The sequence below is a fragment of the Schistocerca americana genome, chromosome 8, assembly GCF_021461395.2.
Source record: "Schistocerca americana isolate TAMUIC-IGC-003095 chromosome 8, iqSchAmer2.1, whole genome shotgun sequence".
NCBI lineage: Eukaryota > Metazoa > Arthropoda > Insecta > Orthoptera > Acrididae > Schistocerca > Schistocerca americana.
The window spans coordinates 291,081,475-291,106,798 of NC_060126.1; the positions used below are offsets into that span (position 1 = coordinate 291,081,475).

General features: G+C 40.7%; 2 protein-coding genes across 2 annotated transcripts in view; one reads left to right on the forward strand and one right to left on the reverse strand.

Moving 5' to 3' along the window:
- Window positions 1-8,739, forward strand: part of LOC124544679 — a 151,086-nt gene extending 142,347 nt beyond the window's left edge. The window contains exons 2-3 of the mRNA XM_047123304.1: window positions 3,864-4,046; window positions 7,599-8,739. Of these exons, the coding sequence (XP_046979260.1) occupies window positions 3,864-4,046; window positions 7,599-7,888 (473 nt within the window). The 3' untranslated portion in view covers window positions 7,889-8,739. The remainder of the gene's footprint in view (window positions 1-3,863; window positions 4,047-7,598) is intronic.
- Window positions 1-25,324, reverse strand: part of LOC124544678 (rabankyrin-5-like) — a 426,179-nt gene that overhangs the window by 296,831 nt on the left and 104,024 nt on the right. The window contains exons 4-6 of the mRNA XM_047123303.1: window positions 23,478-23,622; window positions 15,094-15,217; window positions 12,582-12,731 (exon numbers count right to left, since the gene is read on the reverse strand). Of these exons, the coding sequence (XP_046979259.1) occupies window positions 12,582-12,731; window positions 15,094-15,217; window positions 23,478-23,622 (419 nt within the window). The remainder of the gene's footprint in view (window positions 1-12,581; window positions 12,732-15,093; window positions 15,218-23,477; window positions 23,623-25,324) is intronic.

Consider the following 25,324-nt stretch of genomic DNA (forward strand, 5'->3'; position numbering starts at 1 on the left):
TGTAAGGAAATCTCTTACAGGTTCTGAACTGCGTATAATGAGTCTTTCCAAAGCTTAATGAAAGTGAATTAGCTTTAAACTATTTATTAATTGATTCTTGAGTTTCTCCTGGCATATTTGATAATAAAAATATCCACGGGTGTACTGTCCGTCTACAGTGTCCAACGGGCACAATATTTCGGCGATCACACATGTTGCCATCATCAGGTGAACTGACAGACTGAGCTCCTGTGAATGTGCCGACATGGAGATCCGTACGCTATGGCTGCTCATAGGGAACTGGGTTTGGTCATGGAGGTGGCCGATTTAAATACCCTCCACCCGGGGCGCGCTCCCTCCGCTGTCCACGCCCGCGCCACGGTCGCGCGGTGGAACAGATTGCGACAGCGTCTGAGATGATGTCGGTGTGATGGCTCTGTCCGCCGTGGTCATCACAACTATATGTTTGCTCAATTTACTCTTGATTAACCCAATCGCTGTTTCCCAAGCCTTGCTAAGATTATAGCCACTGTCATGGGTTATGAGGTCGTCATTGGTGCGAATTTCGATGGCCCCTCTAACAACGCTGTCCCAGTACCTCGACGTCTGTACCAGAATCCTCGTGCTTTCATACTCCATAGCGTGATTTTCCGACAATGTTCAGTGACCGCCGACTTGCTCGGGTACATCAGTCGAGTGTGCCTCTGGTGTTCACGGCATCGATCCTCAACGGTACGCATCGTCTGACCAATATACGACTTGCTACATTGACACAGAATCTGGTACACGCCAGCCTTCCTCAAACCGAGGCCATCTTTGGCACTCCCCACCAGTGCACGAGTTTTATTCGGAGGACAAAACACAGCTCCGACCCGGTGTTTCTTCAAAATGTGGGCGATTTTCCCCGAGAGTGCGCCTGTATATGGAATAAACGCAGTGCCTACCTCCTCCCTCGTGATTTCATCCATCTCCACAGGTTGTGCTGTAGTGGTTGGGCGGAGAGCACGTTGAATCTGCCACTCTGAGTACCCATTTTTTCGAAATACAGTTCTCAGATGTTCCAATTCCTGGGGTAGACACTCTGCGTCAGAGATAGTGCGCGCCCTATGTACTAGAGTTTTAAGTACCCCATTCCTCTGTGAAGGGTGGTGGCAGCTGTCTGCGTGCAAATACAGATCAGTGTGCGTTGTCTTCCGATACACCCCATGACCTAGGGTGCCATCAGCCCTTCTCTTGACAAGACGTCAAGGAAAGGTAATTTACCCTCCGTTTCAGTCTCCATAGTGAATTTGATGTTGGCGTGTATGGAGTTTAGATGTGTAACGAAGTCAAGGAGTTTATCCATACCATGTGGCCAGATGACGAATGTGTCATCCACGTAACGGAAAAAGCAAGTAGATTTACATTCGGATGACGACAGGGCTTCCTCCTCAAAGTTCTCCATGTACAAATTCACTACCACCAGTGAGAGTGGGCTACCCCGACTCCCTCCGTTTGTTCATAGTATTCTCCATTAAAAAGAAAATACGTGGAAGTCAAGACACGCCTAAAAAGTTCAGTGGTCTTCTCATCAAACTTCTGACTAATCAATTCTAGTGACTCTCACAGGGGTACCCTCATATTCAAGGAAATGACGTCAAAACTCACCACGATATCTGACTCATCCAACCTGAAGCTATCAAGGCGTTTAACAAAATCCACGGTAGCCCACTGTACATGTCAACAGCATTATCTATATCTGAGCCCTTAAGGAATCCAAACAGTGACTTGGACAACATATTATTTGCAGTCAGATGCTGAAGATGATGATTGTACCTTCTCAAATATTTTTGAAAAAGCTGCCAAAAGTGAAACTAGTTGATAGTTTGGTAGTATCTCTTTATCCACCTTCTTTTAAAGAGGCTCAACTCAACATATTTTAGCCAGTCTGGAACCGTTCCACTATTAAGAGACTGATTATGCAAAAAACTTAAGAAAGAACTCAAACTGACACTCTTTGATTAACTCCAATTTTATGTTGTTATAACCTCTAGAATATTTCAATTTTAAGAATTTTATGATGGATGCTAATTCTTTGGGAGAAATGAGTGTCATTTATATTTTACTGACGTTATTTGTAGAGCTGGTCTTAGGTTTCCTTTGCACTGTTTACTGAATTTGACAACCCCAAGCTGTCAGTAACAGAAACAAAGAACTTGTTGAAGAGATTTTCAACACTACAGTTTTTATTTTGTTGTCTGATGTAATTATCGTTTACTTATAACAAAGCTGCTTAATTTTCTCGGTTACTTGCTTCATTATTTTGCATTATCTTAGTAATGCATTACAATGCTAACATTGGAGTTGTTTCTCAGTAGTAGACACAGTTGTCGTCAAGTGACTGTAGTAGGATACAAGACAAAATTTCTAATTAGTGTGAAAAATGGCAGCTTGCTTTAAACGTAGAAAAATGTAGGTTAATGCAAATGAATAGAAAATACAAATCTCTAATGTTCAGAAACAGTTTTAGTGGTGTGCATGAGCAGGGAAGGACAGTAGTAGGGAAGGCACATGATCGACCCTGGTTTATTGGGAGAATTTTAGGAAAGCGTTGCTCATATAATACGGAGACCACATACAGAACACTAGACTAGTGTGTCCTAATCTTGAGTACTGCTTGAGTGTTTCAGATGCCCACCACGTCAGCCTAAAGGAAGACGTCTAAGCACTTCAGAGGCATGTTGCTAGATTTGTTAGAGGTACATTCAGTCGACATGGGAGTATTACACAGATGCTTCATGAACCCCTGGAGGGAAAACTACATCCTTTATGTGAAACACTACTGAGAAAAATAAGAGAAGCATCATTTGAAGCAGAATGAGTCTACTGAGACCAATATACATTTCGCTAAGGACCATGAAAAAAAGAAAAGAGAAATTAGGACTCATACGGAGGTATATGGACAGCTGTTTTCGCCTCATTTTGTTTGAGGGCAGAACAGGAAAGGAAATGGCTAGTAGAACAGGAAAGGAAATGGCTAGTTGAACAGGAAAGGAAATGGCTAGTAGAACAGGAAAGGAAATGGTTAGTAACGGTACAAAGTACCTTCTGCCATGGACAACATGGTGGCTTGAGGATTATGTACGGAGATGTTTTTATGTTCTAATGTAAGAATAACACTGACCCAAATGTTACCCAATGAAAAGCAAAACTAAATTTCGAATTCTATGTTTTAATTCTGTATTCATTTTTGTTGCAAACTATTAGTGCATTAGTATTGAATCCAAGAACAGCAAGGTCAGTGGGTAACACTTACCATCAAACAATGAAAACGAGGTAACTTTTTCTTACAAAATTAATAATTTCTTTAACATATACACTATCTGAAAACTATAACACCTTACCAATTACAACCACCTTAAAATAAGACAAAAAGGTAACATATGAAATAGTGATCCAAGGAAAACCCTTAGGTATCAATACAACACAGCCAGTTTACTTGATAGTCAATATTTTGTGTTGTCATGTTAGTACAGTGAGAGCTGTGACTCCTGACATGATGGCAACTTCTGCGGAATCTGAGTAGAAAGGTTATCAAAAGCTGTTCATACAAATCAGCAAATAAGAAGTATCTCTCTTTTGCTTTTTAAATGTTCTCAATAAAGAAAAATCATTAAGTTGTTATTTTGGAAGCATATGGAACAAATACAGTTTTCAAATGTGCACACCACAATGAACTTTATCCCCACTGGTACCTTATACATCAACTGATTTTGCTTTTCAGTTCTATCTGGATATGAATTACAAACCTTTGAAAAGTTTCTTTTTGTTTTGATGACTTTTGCAACTGTCATTACAGAAATGTGGTAGAGTGGAACTACAAATGTTTTTCCTTATTCTTTCAGCAACTGTGGCGACTGTCTCAGGATTGAAGTGCTACAAATGCACTATACGTCCACCGAGTCAATACAGCAATGAGACTGAGCGTTTGTGTTCTGGATTTGATGGGTCAGAGAAATATCAGGTTGATTGCCCACACTCAACATTCTGCATGAAGAAGATCTTTGAGCTATCATTACAAAAGGGTCGTAAGTATTTCTGCTTCAACTAAGTTCCGGAACCTCTAAGTCCCAGCTGAAATGAAACTATGAGATGACATACCATTACCCCCTTCATGCCCCTGAAGAAGAAAAAAAGCACTAAAGCACACCAATAATAACTTTCAAACTGCATTTTGGCACTGAATATTTTGCCTTCAATGAGCAGTCTGACTTCTCAATCATTCTTTGCAAATAAGTATTGTAAAATCACAATATTCTGAACCTATTAAAATCACAGCTTTTAGTAATTCCACAACAATTACAAAATATTTGGATCAACGGACCACAACCATCATGTGAACCTAAATGCACACACAAGCATATGTAAATGTATGCATTTCCGCTTTGCAATTCACAGCTCAAGATACCTAATATCTATTACAATTGGCTATATTCACCAATCAATTATTGAAAACATGTGGTACGAAAGTCAATAAACCTATGTGTGCTAATTACATTAACTTAATAATCCCCAACTGTTTATTTGTGTGATACCTACATATATTTATGATTATTTTCAATTTCAACTTGACATTTACCAATTCAACAACAGGATGTGTGTTACTCTCGTCTTATACTCCTTGGAAAGGTGATTCATGGTATTTAATTTCAGCGACTATGAAAACTGACACAAAACAAACTATTACACCGTTTGATATCTATTTCAAGAATCTACCACAAATATTCCATGTTTATAACACATAAACAATGGTCATTTGATCAGGTATGAAGAGTTTTACTTTCTTAATAATTGTAATGGCAGAAACAATTACATTATGTCACAGTTCTGTTTCTAATTTTTTGTCACTGGAAGAGAAGAACTTTATCTCATGATGCCCAACACATTATTTTGACAAGAATCAATCATAACAATGAAAAATTAAGGGGTTTATGTTGCTCGACAAAGTAAAAAGGCTTTCATTATTCACACTCATTCAGCAGCTTATCTATGCAAAGTGTGGGTCTTAAATGTGTTGTGTTGTAAGTGTGACTGTATACTGTAGAATGTAAATAAGTATTGGAGTAAAACTAACGAATCACTGTATAGTAGATGTGTTGAGTTGGGAACAGGCACATAAACAAGACCGAAAACTCCCCCCCCCCCCACCCCCCACCCCCACCACCTACATTGTACCAGCTGAATACAATGTGTCTGGAGTGTGTAGTTGTGCAGCTTGATTCGGGCGACGGGACACGTTGGGGGGCGGAGCGGGCGACGGGACACGTTGGGGGGCGGAGCGGGCGACGGGACACGTTGGGGGGCGGAGCGGGCGACGGGACACGTTGGGGGGCGGAGCGGGCGACGGGACACGTTGGGGGGCGGAGCGGGCGACGGGACACGTTGGGGGGCGGAGCGGGCGACGGGACACGTTGGGGGGCGGGGTGGGCGACGGGACACGTTGGGGGGCGGGGCGGGCGACGGGACACGTTGGGGGGCGGAGCGGGCGACGGGTTATGTCAGATGGAGTGGGTGGCAGAACATTTTCCTACATAAGTGACTTATCATTTGGTGCCGTCCCCCAACTCCCACCACCCTTCTCTCTCATACATTTTCACCCTCATCAGTTTTCACTATCAACTGTGTATACGTACCATCTACGAATGTTGCGCTTGGGCATCTCTGTTGGCCCTCTTAGCTTCGTGCCGCAAGTGGCAGCTTGTGTTGCTTTAACCATGAACTGGTTCTGGAGGTGGAGAGCATGAGGCAGGGTTGGGGAAGCGTGGCTGATGGCTGGGAGGCAGGCAACAGTAGCTCACGACAGAAATGTGACACGAGCACCAGCAGTGGTAAGTTTGCACAGCTAATGATGCTGATGAAATGTGGAGTGGACTGGGAGAGGGTGACATGGCAGAAAGCTAGTACAGTTTTCAGTCTTATTAATGTGCCTGTCAATGACTCAATGTCTCTACTCTACTGTGAGCTGTTACCTTTACTCAACTGTATGTACATAACTTGCAGTTGTCGTTGATGATGATGATGATGACGAAGACGACGATGATGATAGAGGAGGGACAAGATAAAACTTGGTGTCAGCATCCAGCCTACGCCTCTAAAACACCATGAACATGGTTACTGAAATTAATATATCAAACTTCCTGGCAGATTAAAACTGTGTGCCCGACCGAGACTCGATACTGGCAGAAGTAAAGCTGTGAGGACCGGCCGTGAGTCGCGTTTCGGTAGCTCAGATGGTAGAGCACTTGCCCGCGAAAGGCAAAGGTCCTAAGTTCGAGTCTCGGTTGGGCACACAGTTTTAATCTGCCAGGAAGTTTCATATCAGCGCACACTCCGGTGCAGAGTGAAAATCTCATTCTGGATTAATATACCAGTCTGATGGAACACTTAAAGTGTCATATGCCATAACAAAAACACTGTGCCAATTTCTTGGATCAAATTCCCAATCTCTCTGCAAGCTGTACAGATCAGAAACTAAGCCACTGGTGGTTACTCACGTCATGCAATATCACACAAGTTACATCGTATGATATTGCCCACACAGGTAGGTTGAAATAGTAATGTGAATATTCACTGTAAATCATCTAGATGGTTCCTAAATAGCATCCAATGGAAAATTTTGAACCTTTGTATACTTCAAAAGTAACAAGCAAGCAGACATTCTTTAATGGTTTATACAAACTACTTCAAACACTACAGACTAAACTGTCTTCCATTGTAAGAGCAGTACAACAGCTCTTAACACACATGTCCTAATTTTATTCAATAACTAATTTGAATATAACAGCAAAAATCAAGAGAGAAAGAATGTTAAAGACTGGAAGAAGAAAACATGAAAAATTCAGAGAATTGTTTTATATAACGAAAAGTATGACAATTAAATGTGTTAACTATGGTTAAGTTAAATAGCTGACTGGATTAATTCTGTCTTGGGAAAGAACATTTAATGATCACAAACTGTGTGGATTGCCAAGGAAAGATAGTTATAATGCCAAGACAGAGCTGGCTAGAAAAACAGTGCTAAAATTCCACAATCCTACACATACACTACAAACTATTGTGTCAATTATAGCATCAAATGTACATTACAAAGATTTTGCTAGTATGGAAGTGTTGACTATACAGGAATACTACGCTCCATTAGAGAACGAAGAGAAAAATTGATGGAAAGCACAAAACAACAGATTCACAGAAGTTTTTAGGTGTTGGGCAAAGCTAACAATATGAATATAAATGTAAATCACAATCAGTTGAGCAGAAAGTGTGAGAGTGAGTGTGTGTGTGTGTGTGTGTGTGTGTGTGTGTGTGAGAGAGAGAGAGAGAGAGAGAGAGAGAGAGAGAGAGAGAGAGAGAGAGAGAAAATAGAATAGAATAGAATAGATGTACCTTTTTGACATTCTTCAGTTACTATTATATTTTGTCACTGCAATAATGACAAATAGCTCATAGTTCTCAACACTTCCTAATTCTGCACTGCTTCACTGTTTTATAACTATCATTCCTCTTAATGCTTCCACTTCTTGGTTCAATTTAATACCTCACAATCATCTCTGTGCCAAAATTTACACGTGTCATTTTTCCAGATACTGTACATGTGGAACTGAAGGACTGTGCTGCTCAACGCTACATATACCAAACTCTGCTGGAAGATCAGTGGGTTACACAAGATGTTGTGATTGATGCGGCCTATGAAGAAGGCTGCCATGATGCCGAAAGTGAGGGCCTTCGAACTGCAGCAACCACCTACTGCTACTGTAGGGGGAACCTTTGCAATTCGGCAAAGCCTACACATGAACCATCACATCACCACACAGATGCTATGGCAGTCATATTTGTTTTCAATGCAATGAAATATATCCGCAGCCTCCGGTAGCAAAGTCTACATATATCAATGAACTAATGTTTTCAGCACTTGGCCTGGTAATGGTTCAGCATGTGAGGATCACAGGATCTACTGTTGTCGGAAGTTCAGTGCTTTTCTAAATAGAAGTAATGGAATGGCATGGCTAAATCATGTTTCACTGAAAGTATTTCCTTTTCTTCATGTCCATAAGATTTTAAGACTTGATAATTAGTAAGAAAAAAAGACACATGAAGTGCCTTTATCATTTAACTGTTGTATTTAAGTTCCACAGTATTTTACAAATCAACAGCTTTCATCAGCTGATCATTCACATGCAATTAAAACAAAACATAGCAGAAGTGACTGGCATATGCAAGTATCATTGACATCACCATCAGTATTCAAAATTACAACATTCATAATAGCTTTTTGCCTTGTTGCTAGCTGATATTTTATGCAGTTTATAGATAACAGTTACCATAAACCATGCCATCCGAGACCAACAAACAACCCATGCACATGGCCAAAAAAAATAATTTATTGAAAGACTACAGTATTTAACAAATAAATTTCTATGCATTGGGAAAATACAGCTGTTTAGCACACGTTCCTCTATCATGCACCTCGCAATTTGTATCGCAAAAACCACTGAAGTGTTATTACATGGTACACCAAATAAAAGTAGCCATAATGAATATTTTTGTGAAAAACTAGTCACATTAACTATGAAAATGAGGAGCTGCATATCTGTCTCTCTGAATAATGGACTAGATACTGGTAAAAAAAAGAACACTGATGGAACTACATCTTTTACTGATGTAAGAAATGATTTTTTAAAAATTGTACAAATATTTATTTTAATAAAGTATGCTTTAATGTTAGCTTCTCTTCTAGTTTTATTTAGGATCTCACAAATCATAAATTACAATTGAATAATATTTTGTGTCTGATAGTAACCCGAGTACATCATCTACGAAAGACTTGAGGGAGAAATGAAGGGATGCAGGCAAACAGGATAAGATCATTACATAGAACTGCGAAACAAATGTGAAGTAAAGAACAGGGGTAGAGGGACGATAGAAGGATAAGAAATTAAATTAGCATCCCTGAAAGTAAGATGGGTGTAAGGATTAGAGAAAGCAGACCGAAGAAAATAAAATATATAAAGATGTAAAAAAATTAAATGATAAATATGAAACGAAGAGGGCAATTATGTGAGGTAGCTCTGAAAATGTCAAAAATCTTCCATACAATGAGAATTCACCTCCCCCACAAAAAAAAAAATCCAATATCCACTCATTCTGTATAATATCATAGTGCACTCCTGTCTCCAACCTGTAGCCAGAGAGTAACTGAACTGTATGACACATCCCATCTTCCCACTAATGATTTAATGTTTTAGTGACATATCTCAACTCAATCAACGAAATAAGCTGCGAAAGGAGCCCCATCATCTACAAATTCCACTGTCATCCACATACAGTATTTTGACTGAGCATGTCCACCAACCACTTGCTCCCTCAAACAAGTGCTGTATGGTTATAAGTCTCCCCTGACCAGTGGTTCTGGGTGACTTTCCCAAAATCTACCCCTTTTCCTAGACCTCTCCAGTCCTTTTCCTTTGCCCTTCATCCTTCTCCCTTCCCTTTCAGCCCTTCATCCTTCTCCCTTCCCCTTCAGCCCTTCTCCCTGAAGAAGTAGCCACTGGCTCCAAAACCTTGCCAATGGCAATAGTCTTTGTGTGTTTGTGTGTGTGTGTGTGTGTGTGTGTGTGTTTTCTTCCGCAGCTTGGTGAGTAGATTTTTAATCGATCCAATTAAATAACTATACCAATTCTGAAACCTTCGAAGGATTCAGTATCTGCCGACTCCTACAGACCCATAGCACTCTCTTCATGCATTGTGAAAAACCTTGGAACAATTAATTAAAAATCGTCTTGAATGGTGGCTTGAAACTAATAATATACTACCAGATTGTTTTCGGAAACATCGCTTTACGTTAGATAATCTGACTACTCGCTATGGACATACAAACTGCATTTGAGAAAAAAACAGAATGCTGCATCGAGGTCTGTTGACACTGAAGGGCAAAGAATGATTGGGATAGGATTGCCATAAAATTTTGTTTACGTATGAGCAAATTTTTTGTTAGGAGATCCCTCTTTTTACATGTAAAAAATGAAACTGCAGGGCAAAGGTATGCCACTGCTGGCCTTAAAAAGGGATTGATATTATTCCCTACTCTGTTTAATGTTTACAAAGCAGACATGGCAACCATGAAGCCAAAAGCTATTCGAGTATTACAAATGCTGCTGATATATGCATATTTATACTTTCGATACCAACTTAAAAAAAAGTAGAATAATGAGTACAGTAACATTTCAGTTACATACCTGTTGGCATCTAAAGGCTTACAGCTCTCAGTCATCAGGGACTAACTCACTTAAGATTAAACAACCAATTTTTCCTGGTGAAGAGTCAAACTAAATTCCTAGGGATGATGATGAATTCACACCTACCACAGTGGGGCACATTGCATACGTCATAGAGAAGATCCAGCATTGTCTCAATGTGATGTGCACAGTTACAAGAATATCAGAGGACAGGGGAGGGGATCATCTATTCTGCAACCCAAAAGTCACAATAAATAAATAAAAGACGAGAAAACAGTCCTATGTGGTTCACAAAAGAAAACTGGGTTCCACATGATCTGTTTGATACTTACTCCTTCAATTTTTCAGTTTACGGATGCTTCTGAGGAATGCGAGTGCAGTTTCGGTGACAATTTCCTTGCACGACTTCTTTCAATTCTGAATATCAGATTATCTTGATCAAGTGCAATGGAAGCTGCAGGACCGATGTGCATATTCCTCAGTATACTAACAAGGGCTGGTAAATGACTTGTTTCTAAGTGGCTGTTTGAACACATTTTGTTTAAACTGAGTAAACAATCTTCAAAATCTACGAATAAAAAAAAGGTAACTCATTGTATCAGTCTACAAATTTGTTCACAACTTTGCAGTGATCAAGTATCTGTAGGGTGGAAGGAGGTCAGTGACAGCTGGCAACATTATTGTGAGCTATTCAAAGGAAGGAAGATTGGGTTTAAAGTCCTGTGAACATCAAGGTCATTAGATGCGAAACACAAGCTCAGACTGTGTCAAGGATGGTGAAGAAAATCAGCAATGCCTTTTTCAAAGGGAATATCCTGGCATTCACCTGGAGTGATTTAGGGAAATCAAGGAAAACCTAAATCTGGATGGCTGGATGTGGGATTGAACCATTGTTGTCCTGAATGTGAGTCCAGTGTGCTAACCATAGCGCCACCTCGCTCGGCAGATACTGAAAAGAGCTATGTCGCTCAGCTGTGGCAACACAATCAGTGCCATAGAGATGCATATTGTAGTTGTTCTGAGCCCACTTATAATAGTCTGAACCGTTCTTTCAGCATACTAACAATAGCTTTTGATTTATTGACCCTTTGTCTAATGTTACCGGCAATGATCTTTGCTAGCAGTACATGACAATGGGCTAATGAACAGAAACCCAGATTGTAAGAATGAATAACTAGTAAAATAGCTGCAAAAAAGTTTTTTTATTTATTTATTTCATCTGTAATCATGTTTCACCAATACCCACAGTGACGACAACTTCTTTTTATATGTTGTCAGTGATAATTTTATGTGAATATTTTATATATATTGGAAAAAAGGACTAATAGGTCTGCACTCTTCATAGTCCTGCATACTCAGTAGCAGCAGAATTTATGTGAAGTTTGCATGATAGGAGAAGAGGTACTGGTGCAAGTGAAGCTGTGAGGATGGGTCACGGGTCACTTCTCAACAGCTCACTTGGAGAGCAATTGCTTGTAAAAGGCATGGTTCCAGATTGAGTACTGGTCCAGCACAGTTAATCTGCACAGGGAGTTTCAAACTAACGTACACAGCTCTGCTGCAGACTGAAATTTAATCTGAAGTTTGAAAACATTTGAAAAATACTAAAACTGAGTAATGGCTGCCACTATCATTACTATTAAGATAGTGTTATTAATCCATAAGATGATTAAGTGTAAGCTACTAGGCTGCAATCTCATTTATTTTTGCAGCTATGCACAGTTCATAACCAGAGTGGAAATAGATACACTTCATATGAAGTCTGGTGCTATCCATGAAAAACCCTACATAAAAATGTATTTGAAAAACAAATCTCTCGCTAATTTAATAAATGACTGGCAAAGCTGAATGTTAGTTCACCATCTCTCTCTCTCTCTCTCTCTCTCTCTCTCTCTCTCTCTCTCTCTCTCTCTCTCTCACCCCCCCCCCCCCCCTCACTCTCCTCCCCTCTCTCACTACTTCTCCCCCCAGAATACATAAAAAGTCTTGACCAAACCTTGGTTTTGACATAACCACTTTAAATTCTTCAGTTTTGCAGAGAGAGCTTGTTTGTGAATAAACTATCCCCTGATCTAGTTTCCTGGTGAAGCACCACAGTTCTTGTATTTGATGGAAGTTATAAAATGTTTGAAAATTTTAACTGGGTTAGTTGAGCCTGAATTATAGGAGGGACACAGCTTACATGTGTTATGAAAGATTAATGAGTCATGACACTCAACATCCATAATATTTGAAGATACCCCATGTCTACAGAACATATCTCGACAGAATCTCATTTTATTAACAACAATCAAAAACATGCATAAGAAATATTTTTAAAATTACACTTACTTCTGCATTGTTTTCAACAAGATACAGAAAAACCACATCTTCTCTATGAAGTCTAACTGCAGCATGTAATGGGAAGCCTGTTTTTGACTTGAACATACTGTACAGAAGTGGTGCACTCATATGAGCAAAGTCTTCACTTGAGAAGTCATCCTGCAAAAAATGAGATACTCAAATTGTATGTTATAATACATGTCCCATTCATACATGTTACTCATTTCTATAATTTATTGCTTTTGAATACTTGCAAAATACTTCAATAGAGAAAAAAAATGTAATTGTGGCACAGTTAATGTTGCACACACAATTTTCTAGATATGTGAATGTGAGGGCTATGTGAGTAAAAAGTGAGATGATGTTTTTCCCTTTTGTTCTAGCACATATACAGTAGTGAATGATTACTTACATGAGAGACAAGCAATTCTGAAACGAGTGCTATTTGTACACAAGGCTGTCCATAAAAAGAGTACAAAATTATATGAATGTGTGCTATCTGTTCCATCAGACATGTCTGAAAGAGGACATCACAAGGAATTCACAGCTGTGATACATATTATGTGATTGAAGGTAGGGAAGACGGAAGGTGCAAAGGAAAGGAAAGGATTGATGACATCAGCTGCACTGGGACTTCGTGCAGAATCAGTGACGACCAGTGAAAATGCGTGTCGGACTGGGAGCCTAGTCTGGGATCTCTTCCTTACTAGGCAGTTGCATTAACCACTGCACCATCCAGACACAGTGTTTATTGCAAATGTGCTGGCTATCTTGGCATACTCCCCACCCACTTTCAATTCTTTCAGACATGTGAAAAAGAACAGACACCACATGTTGATATAATTGGTTCACCTTGATCAGCAATGAATCCATAACCTTCAATGCAGAGGCACATTTCATTCAACATCCGGCAGGAATCTAAAAATTAACGAGCATGAAGGACATGGACGGGGACTGCTGATACATGGGACTGGATGGGAATGTAAGTCAGTTGGGAAGCATACCGAGATAGTCCACACATTTGCGATAAACACTGTTAGGATAGTACAGTGGCTAATGCAACTGCCTACTAAGCAGGAGATCCCGCGTTCAAATCTCTGTGTGGCATGCATTTTCACCTGTCACCAATGATTCTGCACAAAGTTCTGATGCAGCTCATATAATCTGTTCCTTCTCCTTTCTTTTCTTTCTCCCTATTCAAACTTCAATTACATAAGAGTACAAAATGTTAATGTGGACCTAAGCAAAACAAAATATCTTCACATGGCCCTTTGAAATTTTTCTTGCATATGCAAATCTTGGCTGTGACAACCTTCATTTTCTTGGTAAAAACAATTTAACCTGACTCATAATTCAATCTAAGTTCAAGCTATTTCCACTGCTGGGAAACGACCACCCAACAATATTGGTCACAATGGAGATGTAATGAATTTTTTCAAACTTAATGCAGTATTCATTTTCTTGCTGGCATGGACATGGATGTGTTTGCACACAAAAAGTGGCAATAATGTTAATCCCTGAATGCGAGCCATGAATTAGTTGAGCATGATGAGAGGTCTCACTTTCATCATTAACACTGACTGGAAGTTGACTTCATAACTATGATCCCCAGGTGCAAACTGGAATCTCAAACCGCACATTAAAATGATCTACTGAATGAGCAAGTCCTTTTGACTGGGTAGCATAGTTCATGAATGTCAAGATACAACAGTCACTGTATCCTCCTGCACATCAGTTTGAAAATCAGAGCTAGGACACTTCTAATGAAAATAACAAATTACATCCTATGATGGTAAACTCATGTTAATGTATTCTCTCCTCATTGGCAGCAAAATCATTATTTTAAGGTAAAATAGAAATGTACTGTAGAAGTTATGTCTGTAATGTTGCATGATGAGTTTTGGAACACTTTACAAGATTGACATCCACTTTCAGACATTAAATATAACTCAGGAGGAGATTATATATACCGAACGAAAGCACTGGCAGGTCGATAGACACACAAAGAAACACAAACATACACACAAAATTCAAGCTTTCGCAACAAACTGTTGCCTCATCAGGAAAGAGGGAAGGAGAGGTGAAGACTTAAGGAAGTGGGTTTTAAGGGAGAGGGTAAGGAGTCATTCCAATCCCGGGAGCGGAAAGACTTACCTTAGGGGGAAAAAAGGACACGTATACACTCGCACACACGCACATATCCATCCACACATACAGACACAAGCAGACATATATATAATTTTTCCCACGTGGAATGTTTCCCTCATTATATTGATATCAGGAGGAGATTAATTTGAAAGAAAGCTTGGCCCAATTGTTCTGTACATTAAAAATTGAGTCTCATTCTTTACAGACTTGCTCTCATGTAAGTAATACATGTAAGCTTATAATGTGACAGTGGAATGGGGAATGAGGCACCATTCTTTTTACTTACACGCAAAAATCTCTTAATAGCATTATCTGCTAAATGAATTTTAAATTTTAGGACTTCGTGTTTGCAGTTATTATCATACTAACTTACCCAATGAGCTGATATGAGTCCTGAGCAGTGTTCTTTCAGTGTATTTGCACCTATTTCATCAGCAGTTGTGTAAAATCTTACACAGTTACGGACATTCACAGATGCCATTAGAGCTTTTTCACACCTGGATACATAAAAATAATACGGGCTGGTCAGCTGTCAAAGCAAGCAGCACTAAAGCATCGCATCTACAAATTTCTGCTAAATACATTCAATACGTGAAATTGGCTCAGAAAAAGCAGCAACATGAACAACAGAAAACGTAAATCGAAGATATGGAGTAACACATTCGTTAGCTGGGATGTTAGGAGGAAGGTAGGGAGAGCGAGAAAACAGCTTTGCAATTTAACGTCACATATACATTGAATGTAGTAGAGTTAATAAGCGCTAAATAATTTGGGCAAGTATGGAGCAATGAATTTCTATTCCTCTTGTTGACAGTGTTGATTTAGAGTGAGTTTATAGATCTATGAAACACACAGTTCTTAACAGCTGGGGAAGAGTTTGAACTCTATTCCTCTGATGCTCCACTGTCTGTATAACAGTAACATATTGCTGTGTTGAAGCTAAAAAATTATGCAAAAGAAGCGAAGAAGCCAACAAGGGATGGACACTTTGGTGACAAGAAAAAGCTTTTAAACTTCTATCTTCTTCACCAAAAATTTGATGACTATGTCTGTCCTCAGTTTTTGGAAAATAAATTTGCCACAGTACAATGTCACTCTTGTCTGCAGACTAATTCAAAATTTAAAAAAAGTGAATTTTCTTGTTGTGTTACGACTTCGTTTTCAGACTCTTCACCCATTTTGCCTGTTACTATATGTCTGAAGTTTGTTCTTAGTCCCCTCTGATCACAAATAACAATATTAGTGTCCTATTTGTTTCTAAACTGTGTGTAAGACAGAGCTGCAATAGCTGCAGCATGTTCTAACACCTTATCAGTAGAAATTAGCCAGGGTGATGCAAAATTTAAGGGGGCCGCTCTCCAATTTTCATAACTTGTTATGTACAACCATCAAGCATACGCCAACAGATTCATAATACATTTTTTTGCTCGTAATTTATCCACAGCTGCAGCAAGAGGGCCAGAGATGCCAGGTTCTTATGTAGTCAGTACATAGAATGGAATTTTTGTAATCCAGAGCTCTACATAACTGCACAGAGTTCTTTCAGATCAAACAAATTTGATAATTTCTTCATGTATGGAACCATTTCAACCACTGTAGGCTATCAGTTTTGTTCATTTAATGCACCATGCATATAAATTATATTACTGGTCAGTACTGGCCTTAGATCATCAAATGCATGATATTTATGATGTTAGTGTCACATTTAAAAATTTTCTTTTGTGTTATGTAGGGACAGACACATTTCCACACATACACATGTCGAATGTTACACACTTGGTCTTGTACACACCTATCAGTTTACACGAACAACTTTAACAACATGTCATGTATGCAAGAACATTAAGAACAGGTAGCTTACAAACCCTTGCACATTCTTTCAACTGCATACTGTTTACTTTTCTGCTGTCATGCATACACACAACTGTTGCAAATTGTGAGAAACATGCATCAACTTAAGGTGCCTGTTCTTCAAGTTTCATGATCTGTTTTACACAGCCATCAAGCATTGAACGGCAATTTCACAATACACTTTTTTGCTGCCAATATGTCAAACATCACTTATAGCACATACATTTAATGTGTACACAGCATTTCAAAGGTGTGATAGTAACTGAATATAATATCTTGTGATTTCTGTGTATCTCTAACATATCTACACTTACATCATCACTTAATCTTTCAATGAGTTTTTCTGGATCTAAACCGAACACTGAAATTTGTCTACCCCTGTGACTATGCGATTGTAGGTATGAGCTCCAGATCTCAAACATGCTATTTTTTTGTCTTATCTACTGAGGTAACCAACAATACAATGGATCTGGGCTCCAAACATTTCTTTTGCACACAACTGAACATTCATATTTTACTTCTTGCAATAATAATTTTAGTTTGGAAACTTACTCATTATGAAACACATTTATTTTTCTGGTAAGTGTCTTTAGCTAGTTAAATTTTTACCATAAAGTTAAAATATAACCTGTTCAGCATGTCAATAAAAATTGAACCTTCAAAATTTTAACATATCACAGTCAAACGTATCCCATGAAAATTTTTTAGAGGATTAATCATTAATTGTAACTGTAATAACTTTTCATCCTTGTTCTTGTTTCATTGAATAGCATATGCACAATATTGTTCAACTTTTTGTCCCCTATATTTTCATTCTAAGAGGCTCAAAAAGTAAAACAACTTAGTACCACCTTAAACAGCCATATGTCAGCAATTAAAAATGTAATAACTATAAATTTTCCTTTTAAACTTTCAGAATGAAGTCAAAAAACTTTTCATCCAGTAGGGTCAATGACAATGTTATATCATTTCAGAGTGAACTACCTTCATCTAAACCTCTTGATGTATATGTTCTGGGAGAGCTATGAGTCAATGTCTGCTGATCCACTGAGTTCTTACTTAGCACAATAATTTTGTGCTGCTACAAATATGAGGTAACTACTTAATTGTACAAGCAGATTTACATTATCATCCTCAGTACAGCTTTTGATTAGTTGAGAGGATACATGGGACCAAACAGCAAGGTCATCAGTCCCATGACTCCAAGGTTACTCACAGTGAAAGAGGATCAATTAAAAGTTGACAGATCTAGGCAGGAGAGTCAAATCATAGAATTATAAAGTTAAAGTAATAGGCATAAAAGGTGAGAGCAAATCTAAAAACGGAGAAAAGAGCGATCATTCCATGGCGGTGTGGTCATGAGGTCCCAGACTAAAAAGACATGAAGAGAGGTCCCAACCACAACCATGTTGCCCCTGCTCCAGGAGTAAAGTAAAACGTTACATCAGGAAATAAAAACCACTTCCACAGAGGAAACTGAGAATCGTCTGCTAATACTAAAATTAAGGAATCTGGAAGACCATACATAGCACAAAGGGCCAAAGGAAGCAGATATTCCACCAATATGTGGGATACTGTCAGTCTGGCTCCACAACCACATTGTGGGGAGGGGGAGTGGGGGGCAGTTGGTTAAGCAGAAGGAAATGATAGGTGAGCCTGGTGTGACTAACATGTAGACAGCATAAAACAGTAGACTTCTTCCAAGAGGAGTGGAAGGAAGGGCACCAAACCACCGTAGACTCCTTGATTCTGCGGCTTTTATTACCGCAAGGAGTATTGCACCCAGTGTCATTCCACTTTTGGGCAAAGAGAGAGATTTGATGTAGATCTATATATCTGCAGCTGGAATCATGAAAGGGAATGGGGTGGGGGTTGTAAGTAACCCACTTGACTTGAGACCCAGAGAAAGACAACTGAGCAGGAGACAAGGCCACAGGCAGAGAGAAGGCATGGACAGGAGAGACCAAAGGGTGATGAGAGTAGCATTGGTCAATAGGCTGCAGGCTGCTCACTGCACCAGCAAAAATTAAAACATGTGAAGGGAGGCCTGAGAAACAAAATGGAGGGCTCTGTGAATGGCTAGAAGCTCTGCTGTGAACACACTACATGATCCCGGCAATAAACGGTGTTCTAAGCCAATAGGAGATGCAAAAACATATCCCATCTTATCTACTGTCTTAGAACCATCAATGTAGAAGATGGTGGCACCCTTGAACTCTGCAAGGATGGTGCACACACAGGACACCAGAAAACAACAGGGGTGAGAGAGACCTTAAGAGCCCTGAAATAGATCTATCCTAATCAGTGGTCTAGGCACCATCTCAGGGGGTGTGGTAGGAAATACATGTGGCACATTCCAGTGAGTGGAGATGGAGATCTCAACAGGGAGAAGTGAGATGCAGTCCAACCAGCAATCCTACCCATGACTAACATGTAGACAGCATAAAACAGTAGACTCCTTCCAAGAGGAGGGAGACATCCCTCATTTGCAAAGAGGACGGGGTACATGGGATGGTAAGAGAACTGGTGAATGTTGATCACGTAAGAAACCAGGAGTTGGCCCCATTGCATGTACAGAGAAAGAATCCCCGCTTCTGCAAGAAGACTCAACATGACCTGACTGGTGAACAAGGTCAAGTATTTGCAGAGTGGAAGGAACCGCTGAGTCATAAACCTGACACCTCATAATCTAGTCTGCACAATACCAGAGCACAGTAAACATGGAGATGAGTGGTACAGTCTGCACCCCAAGGTGTGTGCACCAGAAGGTGGAGAGCATAAAGCTTCTGCACGCAGGCAGTCTTTAAGTGGCGAATATAGGGCAGCCATGTCAGCTTTTTATCAAAAATCAGGCCCAGGAAACAGGATTGTGCTAAAACATCAAGAAGCTGGTCGCCTAAATAAAGTTCTGGATCGAGTTGTACTGTGGGTGAAGGGCAAAAATGCATGACCCATGTTTTGGAGGGAGAAAACTGGACGCCATGGGAGGTGGCCCATGCAGAGACCTGTCCCATGGCACCTTGGAGCTGGTGCTCAGCAGATGCTACTGAGTGGGAGCTACACCAAATGCAAAAATCGTCAACATACAATGCTGGGGTAACCACAGGCCCAACAGAGAATACAAGCCCATTGATGGCCAGAGGAAGAGAGGATATTTAACACCAAACCCTGTGGGTACTGTTCTCCAGAATCTAAGGGGCACTGAGTGAAGTGTCAACTCGAACCTGGAGGATCCAGTGAGATAAAAACTCACGGATAAAAACCTGAATGGGGCCATTGAAGCTCAGTCATGGAGGGAAACTAAAACTTGGTGGCGCCAAGCCATGTCATATGCCTTATGTAGGTCAAAGAAGATTGTGAAAAGGTGCCGGCAGTTAGTAAAAGCCTGTCAGATTACTGTTTCCAATCTGAGTAAATGGTCAGTTGGAGATCATCCTTCGCAGAAGTCACACTGATACAGGGACAAAAGGCCACGAGATTCAAGTACCCAACATAATCTGAAGCTTACCATCCTCTCGAGCAGTTTACAAAGTACATACATCAAGCCAATAGGGTGGTAGCTGTTGAGGAACATTGTGTTCTTCCCAGGCTTAAAGACGGGGTAACTATACTATCTCGCCATTGCGAAGGGAAAGCACCAGTGAGCCAAGTGCAGTTGAAGACCCTGAGTTTTGTTGCCTCTGGGGAACGTCCAAGTATTGGATCATCTGGTTGTGGATGGAATCTGGGCCTGGGGCTACGTCACATGAAGAGGTAAGAACCTGCAAGAATTCCCGTTCAGTGAAGGGTTCATTACAGAGTTCAGCTTAGTGCAGGCTGAAACAAAGGGGGGACTGTTCTACTCAGTGTTTCCACAGGAGAAAGGTAGCAGAGTAGGAAAGGATGCTGATGCAATCGTGAAGTGTTTCGCCAGGTGTTCTGCAAGGACCAATACATCAGTGCACAGAGCACCCTGGAGATTAATACCCTGGACTAACACGTGACTGTTGCTGGCAGCCCAGAAGGCTACAGAGTTTGGACCAAACCTGCGACGAAGAGGCATACATCCCCAGGAAGGAATCATAGCAATCCCAGCATTCCTTTTTATTCTGCTTAAGAAGGTAATGAGTCTTAGCATGGAGACACTTAAAAGTGAGGAGGCTGATCTGTGAATGGTGTCATTTAAATCGCTGCAGTACCCATCGGCATTCCTAGATAGCACTGCTACATCCTTGGTCCACCATAGTACCAGTTGATGATGAGGGAGACCTGTGGATTGGGAGACAGCAGTGCCAGCACCATGAAGAATAGTGAGAAAGACGTCTTGCATGACTGCATCAATGCATTTTGAGAGGAAGGTGTCTAAGTGCACAGAAGACATATATAAAGGCCAATTGGCCCTGCAGAATGCCCAATGTGGGGGCCTGTCTGCCTGGTGGCAGTAGGGGGAACTACAGAATCAGCAGGAAATCGTCACTGTCACAAACATCATCATGGACGGCCAGTGTAGGAGAGCCATGAGAGTGGGGGAGGTGATTGTGATATCGAGAGCAGTAAAGGTCCCATGAGTAGCAGTGAAGTGGGTAGGGGAACCATCACTGAGGAGACACAAATCAAAATATGTAATAAGTTGGTCAATTAGGAGACCCCAACCTGTGGAAGTGGCACTCCCCCACAGTGGATGGAGGGCACTGAAGTCCCCAAGGATGAGGAACGTGGCAGGAGTTGCTGTATTAAGGTAGACAGTTCAACATAAGGAAGTGGCCTACCTGGAGGGAGTTGGACACTGCAAATGGCGATTGCACTCTAATCACTAATGCCTCCAGGTTGGTACGAAGGGGATCTAGTCACTATGACATCTGAGTGAACCAAAGTGCAGACCCCGCCAGATGCTACCCCAGGGCCGGCACAGTTCCGACAGAATACCCAATAACCATGAAATGTTGGCAAGTGGTCATCACAGAAGTGTATTTCTTGAACAGCAAGACAGAATGCAGAATATGAGGAAACAAGGTGTTGTATTTCTGATAGATCACGATAATATCTGTTGCAATTACACTGTGCAGTGTGGCAAGAGTCCAGTTAAACATTCATAAATCAAGAGGAGGTCATGTCACTCGGTCAGTCATCATCAACAACAAGGATGGGGTGACACCCACAAATAAGATGTCAGGCTCAGGTTTTGGAGAGGGAGATGGTACCTCTGAGGACACTTGTGTTTTCTTCTCCTCCTCCTCCTCCTCCTCCTCTTTTGGAGGTGAAGGAGGGCAGGGCACAGAGGGAGTACAGATGTCTGCAAGATCTGGAACCAATAGAGAGCAGGCAACCTTTCAGCACGTAGATGGTGGTGCGTCTTGTTGCCGAATTGTGGTAGGAGGCTTCCAGCCTGAGAGACGCTGGGGAGAGGGGTTCCGGACGGGGGGGGGGGGGTGGGGGGGGGGGCAGGGGGTGGCATCACTGGCAGGTGCCAAAGAAGGTGGGCACTTCTTTGGCCGGAGAGGGGGAGCAGCTCCCAGACGGGAGCCTCAGCATAAGAACGGTGAACCTTGACCTCCTCTGGGAGGGTATCCTCCTTGAAAGCCAGAATGAAGGCACCAGTCTCGGTGAATGAACAGGCAGAAGGAACAAAATTGCAATCAAGACAGAGAACCAGGTGGATAGCCAGGTTGATATAAATCAGAACACTGAGTTAGGGGAAGGAGGGGGCAACAAGGAAGGAGTGAGGGTAGGGAGGGAGGGCAACGTGAAGGAAATGCAGTCGGGAAAAGAAGAATGGACTGCAGTAGCTCGGGGCCCTGTGCACGCCACACACGAACTTTTGAAAGAACAGTGAGCCCCCTGGGTAGAAACCATGTTGACATACAGGAACATATACTGGTTGTAACTAATAGATGAGTGATCAAGATGCAAACAAAGAAAGTGGGGTTATTTGTTAGTTAAAACTTCGAAGAGTACACAACAAATAAATATTTGTATTTATGAGAAGGCTGAATCCCTTTATCTAGGAATAATTTATTTCCAAGTAAAATGTTTGATTAACTAATTAATTTATCTAGATAGACATTTATTCAAAAAACTTCCCATCTCTGGAAAGCAGTGGAGTTGTTTGCATTTATCTTAAAACAACCATTCAAATACTACAAAATGGCACTGAAGAATATGCATTATGGTGAAATATACTGCTGGCCAGTAAAACTGCAACAACATAAAGGCAGCATGCAAGAAACATCAAATTAATATGAAGAGTGTGATATGCTTGGGCATACAAATGATCACATTAAAAAAATGCACACACACACACACACACACACACACACACACACACACAAACATGTTCAAGGACTTACAATCATAGTGGCAGTCTGGCGGTTCGTTAACATGCTCCGGATTTTTTTGAAGATGTCACTGACATGAAGTGTGTCGAAGGTAGTTACATTTTTCAGGTCCCATTTCATTATTCATTTTAACAATGTTCTCTTTCTTCCCTGAGCAGAGCCTTCACGTTTATCAACAATTCTCACTTTTAATAGGATCAGTTTTAAAATTCATAGTTAACATCCTTTGGGCCTTCAGGGCCTGGATGAGGAGCTCATTTTAAAGCTAAGATCCACAAAGTTTCAGCTTTAAGCGTATCAGGAAAATGTGAAATTTACTGAAGCTATGATTCTTAACCGGCCTATAACTAGTAAATCATCGTAAACAACATTATAAAACCTACTATACTGTAAATATGGTAACCAAGGTTCATTTATGTACTAAACAAATAATATCAGTCCATTGTATAAAAAAAAGGAAATTTTAACAAATCAATAGAGTATGTAACATTATTTATAACACCTATGCACTGAATCAAATTTCTAAAGAGTTTTATCATATAAAAATGAAGTTTATCACAAAAGTTTGTCATTGTACACGATGCAACCTTACTTTGCAACAAGCTCATCAAGGTGGAACTTATTGGCAGTCTTCATGAGGTCTAGTGTGAAAGAATCTCCTTGAGAAAAATCCACCAAATCAGTATATACCCACTTCAGAACAGCAAAACCCACTTCTGGCTCCAAGAAACTCCAATCTGAAATTACATATTGTCAAGTGTAGACAAGACAGACATGTCAAAGGAGTAGTTAACCAATACAACAAACTATTAAATAAAGATAAAGACAGACTGCTCAGAGAGTCTCGAACAGACCATTTCTGGAGAGTATGAGAGACCTGCAATGAATATGTTAAAAAATTTAGCCTGCTATCAAACCACAGATTTCCTTGTTGAGGGTAAATCCAGGTACATTTACTTATAGTGAGTGACAAAATCTTTCCTTATGTCTACACACTTTGTTCATAATTATGAACTACAGCGACAGCAACAGTAGCAGGATGTGCGTTTTCCAGTCACAGATAAGTAATATACATGTTAATGTAACTGTAGAGATGGCACTTTTCCAGGGTTTCCTATTATTTAAAAAAGTTCACTGCAACCAAGGCAGAATATACAAAAACATATCCTGGTACCTGGAGAGCTTCTGTAACTGTATGAATGCTTCTATAGGTCCATCTTTATACATATGGTTGCAGCACCTCGTCTGTTCAATATAAAATGTCAAATCCAAACACCTTCAGCCGTCTAAATTTCCATCAATTTGAGCAATTAGTTTCAGCACTACGTTAAGCCATCTTCAGTCCACCTGACTGACATGTAGGACAAATACCCACCTCTGCTCCAGTCGAAATATGGGCCAGCCTTCAGTAACTGGTATTCGTAGATTTCTACTTGACACAGTGATCCCTTTGATCACCCCTTGCAACTCAAGGGGTTATCGAAGGGATCACCATGTTAAGAAGAAATCTATGGTGAATATTGGCTCCTATTTTGACTGGGCCAGATGTGGGATTTGTCCTGTAGGTCAGACTGCCTGAACATGGCTTAATGTAGTGCTGAAACCAGTTGCTCAAACAAAATAAAAACTGGAAGTTTAGATGGCTGAATGTGTTTTGACTGAACATTTTATATCGATGTTTGTCTAAACTAAGATGGACTAATTAATCTAAAACACGTCATTTGTTGTCCTCTACGTGCTTTGTGGGTTTTCCTAAGACCTATTACCGCAACTGATGGAAAGTCCAGCATGGAATAACGTTCATATGGAAAGGATATGATTGCTACTGAACACAGACGAGGCACTGAGTTACTGACAGACACAATGAAAAAGACTACCAAATATTTAAGCTTTTGGACAAAGCCCTAGTTCTGGAGCATAACTCTCTCTCTCTCTCTCTCTCTCTCTCTCTCTCTCTCACACACACACTCTCTCTCTCTCTCTCTCTCTCTCTCTCTCTCTCTCTCTCTAACACACACACACACACACACACACACACACACACACACGCACACACACACACACACACCTCTGAATGATGAGGTCTGACAGTGACCACATCTGACATGAGCAATGCTCTGCCGCGGTGAGTGGTGGGGTTATGGAGGCAGCTTGAGTTGGGCAGGGGGAGGCATAGTTGCCTGTGGGAGCATTTGTGGATGTGGTGGTAACAGGATACACACACCTGTTATGCATGCTGGGTGTTTTGTGTTGGTAGGGTAGAAGGTGTGTGAAGTACTGGAGTGGGAGCAGAGACTTCACCCTCCCCTCAGCAAAACACTGCACTCAGCAACCCTATCCTGCTCCCACCATCTCCCTGCATGCTCCAACAGGCAGCGTTACCATCTACCCCCACCCCTACCTTGCTACCTCTCCGCCTCCCCACCCTATGCCACACCA